At 42.7% G+C, this 8,087-nt stretch overlaps 1 protein-coding gene across 1 annotated transcript; it reads right to left on the reverse strand.

Moving 5' to 3' along the window:
* Positions 1-4,705: 4,705 nt before the first annotated feature.
* On the reverse strand, positions 4,706-7,534 carry LOC137357504 (probable G-protein coupled receptor 139). Its single transcript, XM_068023854.1, has 2 exons — positions 7,423-7,534; positions 4,706-5,604 (listed from the first exon to the last, which is right to left on the reverse strand). Exons 1-2 carry the CDS (start codon positions 7,532-7,534, stop codon positions 4,706-4,708), a joined length of 1,011 nt encoding a protein of 336 aa, XP_067879955.1.
* Positions 7,535-8,087: the final 553 nt, after the last annotated feature.

Genomic DNA, 8,087 nt, shown 5'->3' on the forward strand with positions numbered 1-8,087 from the left:
TTTTCAGGTTTGCACTTGTTGCTGTTCAGTGTATTTGTAATCTATACTAATCTGTACTAATGCTTTGTCTTTCAACACACCATTAACATATTGTTTGCCTTTTCTCCGTGACCTTTTGGTCAGCTATGTGGCCTGGTCCAATCTACACCTTCTCCTTTGTTATCTCTCGCCCCACCCCCACCTTGCTTGCTTATCATCTGTGACTTTTCTTATATTTGTCAGTTCCGAAGAAGGGTCACTGACCCGAAAAGTTAACTCTGCTTCTCTTTCCACAGATGCTGCCAGACCTGCTGAATGATTCCAGCATTTCTTGTTTTTGTTTCAGATTTCCAGCATCCGCAGTATTTTGCTTTTATAATAAAAGTACTGCATTGGGGGAAGGCCGATTTCAATATGATAAAACAGGATCTGGCCAAAGTGGACAGGGAGCAGCTACTTGTAGGAAAGTCTACACCAGACCAGTGGGAGTCATTAAAAAAGGAAATAGTGAGAGTTCAGGGCCAACATATTCCTGTAAACGTGAAGAGTAGGAACATTAGGTTACCTTGGATGCAAAGTGCTATAAAGGATTGGATCAGAACAAAAAGAGGTTTATGTCAGATTCAGAGTGCTGAAGACAGTGGTTCCATAGAGGAGTATAGTAAGCCTCGGGGGATACTTAAAAAAGTAATTAGGTGAGCGAAGAGGGGGCATGAAGAACAGTGGCAGTCAAGATAAAGGATAATACCAAGGTGTTTTATAAGTATATAAGGGCGGCACAGTGGTGCAGTGGTTAACACCGCAGCCTCGCAGCTCCAGCGACCCGGGTTCAATTCTGGGTACTGCCTGTGTGGAGTTTGCAAGTTCTCCCTGTGTCTGAGTGGGTTTCACCCAGGAGCTCTGGTTTCCTCCCACATGCCAAAGACTTGCAGGTTGATAGGTAAATTGACCATTATAAATTGCCCCTAGTAATTTATAGGTCGGTGGCAGGGAAATATAGGGACAGGTGCGGATGTGGTAGGCATATGGAATTAGTGCAGGATTAGTATAAATGTGTGGTTGATGGTGGGCCGAAGGGCCTGATTTAGTGCTGTATCTCTTAAAAAAAAATTAAGGGCAGGAGGATAACCAGGGAAAGAGTAGGGCCCATGAGGGAACAAAGCAGCAAACTGTGTGTGAAGACGAAGGTGAGGTTTTAAATGATTACTTTTCAACTGTGTCCATTATGGAGAAAGACAATGTAGGCATTGAGATCAGGGAGGGGGATTGTGATTTACTTGAACAAATTCGTATTGAAAGGGAGGAGGTATTCGCGGTTTTAGCAGGCTTAAAAGTGGATAAATCCCCAGGCTCAGATGAGCTGTGTTTACCAGGCTACTATGTGAGTCAAGGGAGAAGATTGCAGGAGATCTGACACAGATTTTCAAATCCTCTCTGGCCAGAGGAGACGTACCAGAGGACTGGAGGACAGTGAATGTGGTACTATTATTCAAGAAGGGTAGCAGTGATAAACCAGGTAATTACAGGCCAGTGAGTCTAACATCAGTGGGAGGGGAACAATTGGGAAAAATTCTGAGAGACAGGCTTAATCACCATTTGGAGAGGCAGGGATTAATCAAGGAAAGTCAGCATGGTTTTTTCAGAGGGAGATCATGTCTACCAAATTTGATTGAATTTTTCGAGGTGGTGTCTAGGTGTGTAGATGAGGGTAAAACAGTTGGCATCGACTAGATGGACTTCAGTAAGTCTTTTGATACATAAATGATTTGGAGGAAAGTATAGGTGGTCTGATTAACAATTTTGCAGGCGACACTAAGATTGGTGGAGTAGCAGATAGTGAAGGGGACTGTCAGAGAATACAGCAGAATAGAGATAGACTGGAGAGTTGGGCAGAGAAATGGCAGATGGAGTTCAATCAGGGCAAATGCGAGGTGATGCATTTTGGAAGATCCAATTCAAGAGTGAACTAAACAGTAAATGGAAAAGTCCTGGGGAAAATTGATGTACAGAGAGATTTGGGTGTTCAGGTCCATTGTTCCCTGAAGGTGGCAACGCACGTCAATAGAGTGGACAAGAAGGCATACAGCATGCTTTCCTTCATCGGACGGGGTATTGAGTACAAGAGTTGGCAGGTCATGTTGCAGTTGTATAGGACTTTGGTTCGGCCACATTTGGAATACTGCGTGCAGTTCTGGTCGCCACATTATCAAAAGGATATAGATGCTTTGGAGAGGGTGCAGAGGAGGTTCACCAGGATGTTGCCTGGTGTGGAGGGCGCTAGCTATGAAGAGAAGTTGAGTAGATTAGGATTATTTTCATTAGAAAGACGGAGGTTGAGGGGGGACCTGATTGAGGTGTACAAAATCATGAGAGGTATAGACAGGGTGGATAGCGAGAAGCTTTTTCCCAGAGTGGGGGATTCAATTACTCGGGGTCACGAGCTCAAAGTGAGAGGGGAAAAGTTTAGGGGGAATATGCATGGAAAGTCCTTTACACAGAGGGTGGTGGGTGCCTGGAATGCGTTGTCGGCGGAGGTGGTAGACGTGGGCACGATAGCGTCTTTTAAGATGTATCTAGACAGATACATGAATGGGCAGGAAGTAAAGAGATAGAGACCCTTAGAAAATAGGCAACATGTTTAGATAGAGGATCTGGGTCGGCGCAGGCTTGGAGGGCCGAAGGGCCTGTTCCTGTGCTGTAATTTTGTTTGTTCTTTGTTCACATGGGAGATTGGTTAAAAAGATAACAGCCATATGATCCAGGGCAATTTTCAAATTGGATCAAACATTGTCTTAGTATCAGGAGGCAGAGGCTGATGGTCGAGGGTTGTTTCTGCCAGTGGAAGCCTGTGACCAGTGGTGTCCCGCAGGGATAGTGTCCCTTGCTGTTTGCGGTGTACATTAATGATTTAGACGTGAATATAGGAGGTATGATCAGTAAGTTTGTAGATGACACGAAAATTGGTGGTGTTGTAAATAGTGAGGAGGAAAGCCTTAGATTGCAGGATGATATGGATGGGCTGGTAAGATGGGCATAGCACTGGCAAATGGAATTTAATCCTGAGAAGTGTGAGGTGATGCATTTTGGGAGGACTAACAAGGCCAGGGAATATACAATGGATGGTAGGACCCTAGGAAGTACAGAGTGTCAGAGGGATCTTGGTGTACTTGTCCATAGATCACTGAAGGCAGTAGAACAGTTAGATAAGGTGGTGCGGAGGGCAAATGAGATTCTTGCCTTTATTAGCTGAGGCATAGAATATAAGAGCAGGGAGGTTATGATGGAACTGTATAAAACTCTAGTTAAGCCGCAGCAGGAGTACTGTGTACAGTTCCGGTCGCCACACTACAGGAAGGATGTGATGGCACTGGAGAGGGTGCAGAGGAGATTCACAAGGATGCTGCCTGGGCTGGAGTATTCCAGCTATGAAGCGAGACTGGATAGGCTATGCCTGTTTTTCTTAGAGCAGAGAAGGCTGAGGGGGACGTGGTTGAGGTGTACACGATTATGAGGGGCATAGATACGGTAGATGGGAAGAAACTGTTTCCCTTTGCGGAGGTGTCAATGACCAGGTGGAATAGATTTCGGGTAAGGGGCAGGAAGTTTAGAGGATATTTGAGGAAAATAATTTCACCGAGAGGGTGGTTGGAATCTGGAACACACTGCCTGAAGTTGTGGGAGAGGCAGGAACCCTCAAAACATGTAAGAAGCATTTAGATGAGCACTTGAAACACCATAGCAAACAAGGCTATGGACAAGTGCTGGAAAATGGGATTAGAATATACAGGCGATTGATGGCCAGCACATACACAATGGACCGAAGGGGCTTTTTCTGTGCTGTATCACTCTATGACTCTGGAGGAAAGCAAAGAAAGATTCTTCCTATGAAATATGTGACTCTATAATTGTGGTCTTGTTATTCAAGTTTTTTGGCAGAAATTAAAGCACAAATTAGGGCGGCACAGTGGTGCAGTGGTTAGCACCGCAGCCTCACAGCTCCAAGGACCCGGGTTCGATTCCGGGTACTGCCTGTGTGGAGTTTGCAAGTTCTCCCTGGGTCTGCGTGGGGTTTTCTCCGGGTGCTCCGGTTTCCTCCCACAAGCCAAAAGACTTGCAGGTTGATAGGTAAATTGGCCATTATAAATTGTCACTGGTATAGGTCGGTGGTAGGGAAATATAGGGACAGGTGGGGATGTTTGGTAGGAATATGGGATTAGTGTAGGATTAGTATAAATGGGTGGTTGATGTTCGGCACAGACTCGGTGGGCCGAAGGGCCTGTTTCAGTGCTGTATATCTAATCTAATCTAAAAAAAAAATATTTCTGTTACTTTTTTGAAGTCCGCAGGGATTTCTGCGATTTAGTTAATATTTACACGGAGCTTGGACAAATATTTACAGGAGGGTTTCTCTCACTCTCGTTATAAATATCAGACAGTGTGTTTGGGAGTTTTGATCGATCACAGTTCAGCCCTGTCGTATGATAGTCATGATGTAGTGTCCAAGTGAGTCTGTTAATATTCTCCTGTGTTCTCCATCAGGGTCACAATATGTCTGAGGTCAGTGGGAGTATTTTGCAGTTCACAGTGTGTCTCAGGCAGTGGGTTACAGAGTATGTCAGTGAGGCTTTTAATATTAACCTGCATCACTGGACCAACGTGGGTGAATGGATCAGGCATCATATGAGGCAGGATTCGGGTTCGAATGCTGGGAAACCTTTATTTCTTCTCATTGTTTATTGAATGTAACAATTAGAGTAAAGGGATATTTCACCACATTCATTAACTGCTCTCTGAACTTAGTCTGGGTTACAGCATAAATACCAGTGTTTGTGCAGCAACTCAGGAGCTGTAGCATGAAGCCCATTTCTTGTACGAAATAAGGCCGATATATCACATAACCCAATTCACTCATTCGGTTACATATAGAAACTGCTGTAAAGAGTGACCATAACAGTATGAAATTCCCTGAAATAACAAAGAGTAAAATGATCGATTTCCTTCTGCTCTCCATCTCCGAATCTCTGTGACTCTTCCCACTGCTGTGACCCTGGAGTCTCCTTCGGGCTCTGCTGGCCACTAAAATATGTCTGACGGTTAAAGCATTGAGCAGCAGAATCAGAACAAATGGGACACAAGGGGTGAGAATGTAGTGAATAATTTCGATTGTCCCCCATAACTCTGAATTACTATCAGTTAGATCTGCAGCACAAAACACGGGGTTATTCAGTAGGCGATAGTGTCCTAGATACATAAAATACCAGACGATGTTCTTTAAACAGCTCAGCACTGTCACAGTTGCCAATACCAAAGTTGCCCTTTTCATGGTGCAAAATTTAGTTTTCAGCTTGTGACAACAAATGGCCACAAATCGATCAAAGGTGAAAGTGACGGTGAACCAAACAGAACAGTCTGTAGCTGCATAAAGCAGGGCCATATGGATATTGCACACGGGAATGGACATCAGGAAAAGAAAATGCTCATAATAAACAATGGGAAAGTGTCTCGATATCAGGTCAAGGATAATGACCAGTAGATCTGCCGTTGCCATGGCCACCAGGTAGCGAGTGACACATTTGGAGATACCGCACTTTCCCCGAGACAGGATAACAATCGTCAGTAAGTTAACTGTGGGGAAAGGAAATAAACAGAAGAGAAGGTATACATCAGGCTAGGAGCAAAAACACTGATGACATTTTCAGGTGAAACGTGCAACTCATTGTTATGGAGTCATAGTCATGGAGTGATAACGGCACAGAAGGAGGCAGTTCAGCCCATTGAGTTCATGTTGGTTTTCCACAGAGCAATCCAATCAGTTCCATTCCCTTGCTCTATCGCAGTTTATCTCCCTCAAGTGTCCACAATATTCTTTTGAAATCATTGACTGTCTCCGCCTCCACCACCCACCCATGCAGTGAGCTTCAGGTCATTACCACACACTAACACAAAAAAAACTTCTCCTCGTTTTGCCCCCTGTATGTTTCCCCAACCCTTAAAATAATGTCCCCTGGTCCTTGACCCATCAACAAATGGAACCAACTTTTCTTTGCCTGCTTTCTAAAACCAGTTAGAATCTTGTGCACATCTCTCAAATCTCCCCTCATATTCCGTTGATCCACAGCTTGTCCAACCTAATATTGTAGCTAAAATCCCGCATCCCTGGAACCATTCTGGTAAATCCCCTCTGCACCTGCTCAATGACCTTCACATCTTTCCTAATGTGTTGTTATTAGAACTGGACACAATTCTCTAGATGCCGCCTAAACAGAGATTCAAAGGGTTAGCAAAATCAATTGTGTTGAAAAGGCTGTAATTTAATAGGCAAATCGTCAGGTAATAAGTACCAAGGACAGTTCAGGTATAAAGGTAAATAGCTTAGAATATTAAAGTAATTTTGATATCATTGAGCGTGCACCTTTAGCATCGAGCTCATACAACTTAACTAGCAGACAAAGCGCCAACGATTTTTGTTTTGTTTAGTATCTGAACGCAAATGGAAATGTTTCCACCTTATACTTCGTGACTAATTGGTTTTTAACATGAGCAGATAAAACGAGATGATAAATTTATGGTCTCAACTGGACTGTGCTGGATTGGCATGGGATCCAATTGTATATGAAATTGTCATTCAAAACAGTGATTGGAAATAAATGTATTGAAATCTGAATGAGTGACGATTGATTAAGAATGTTAGTTCATGTTATAACCCTAGTCTAACAATCAGATGTAGTGGCACTAATCTAGAACAGCAGATGGTGGAAAAAGAGACACTAACTGCAAATGATAATTCAAACATGTAAAGATGTAAGTGTGTGCATGTGGGATCTGCCAGAATTTGTTTTCTGTGATTCTGTATAAGGAAACATACTAACTATTAGTGAAAAGAAAAATGCACTACAGTGGATGCTGAAAATCTTAAATAAGTGCAGAAAATGCTGGTAATCCATAGCAAGTCAGGCAGCATCTGTGGAGAGAGAAACAGAGTTAATGTTACAGGTAGGTGATCTTCCAAGATTTGCTAAAAAGTCTCCTAAACCATGAAAAAATCATCTGATATGTTGTACATTTTCAGAATAGACAACAGAATGAAATTTGTTAATCACAGAGTCTCTGCTTCAGTTGGATATAGAATATCTGAACCTTGGTAATATGGTATCACGTATACCATCAATAGCCCACAACATTGCAGATGGGATGGGGAATGCCAAAGGAAGTCACAGAGTTAAATGCTGTATAGTAGTAATATCTGGATGCAGGGACATGTCAAGGGCACCAACAGCAGTGAGAATGTACAAATATCTTGAAACAACAACTCATGTGTTAATAAAGATGAAACAATTTGAAACATAGAATACCATTAATAGCTGAGCCTGTAATGTTGTCAGCCAGATTAATATTACAGTGCAACATGGATTGTAAACTTACTAACTGGACATTAATACTTACGAGGAACACTAACAGCAGCGAGGAATGGATAGTAAATCTTTTCAATATTCTGAAATATTCTTTTTATTCGCATATCTTCATTATAAGATGCAATAAAATCTATCAGACTCATAGCTTCTCTTCTATGTAAGTTGCTGTTGTAATTTCTGTTGGAGGCAATGTGGTGATGGTATGAGGTGACACAGTGAATGGAAACCCTTATTTAAAGCAGAGAGAAATTCCCAAGGGAGAGCATTAGTTGTTATTGCAACTGACATTAATTACAGTTGCTGAACAAACAGACTCGTCAAAACATCGTTCATGCGACTCTTTATTCCAATTCTACTCACTGAGCAAACAAGTTCAGTTAACCTCTTACAATCAAACCCTTTCTGCATCAAAGTATACCTTGAACTAGATGCGAAATTGGAATTCTTAAATCACAGAAAATAAATTTCAACGCTTCAGGGAAATCGAGCAAGGAGTCCCAAACTGGGTCTGCACATACAGAGACTCCACAGAGGAAGTCATAGTGTGGGTCTTACCTTACAGAGACTCACGGCAGAGTCACAGAGTGCATCTGTCCTTACAGAGAGGCCAAAGTGGGAGTGATCGAGTTAGTCTGTAGATAAAGACACTGCACAGGGGAGTCACGGAATGCATCTTTCTATTCAGAGAATCCAAAG

This window comes from Heterodontus francisci, chromosome 48, assembly GCF_036365525.1.
Source record: "Heterodontus francisci isolate sHetFra1 chromosome 48, sHetFra1.hap1, whole genome shotgun sequence".
Classification (NCBI taxonomy): Eukaryota; Metazoa; Chordata; class Chondrichthyes; order Heterodontiformes; family Heterodontidae; genus Heterodontus; species Heterodontus francisci.

Bases quoted from the DNA above. Each gene is read 5' to 3' on its own strand.
- LOC137357504 (XM_068023854.1), bottom strand. From the start codon at position 7,534: ATGAGTCTGATAGATTTTATTGCATCTTATAATGAAGATATGCGAATA. The intron at 5,605-7,422 runs GTAAGTATTAAT...CTTTCCCCACAG, and splicing joins CGCTGCTGTTAGTGTTCCTC to TTAACTTACTGACGATTGTT.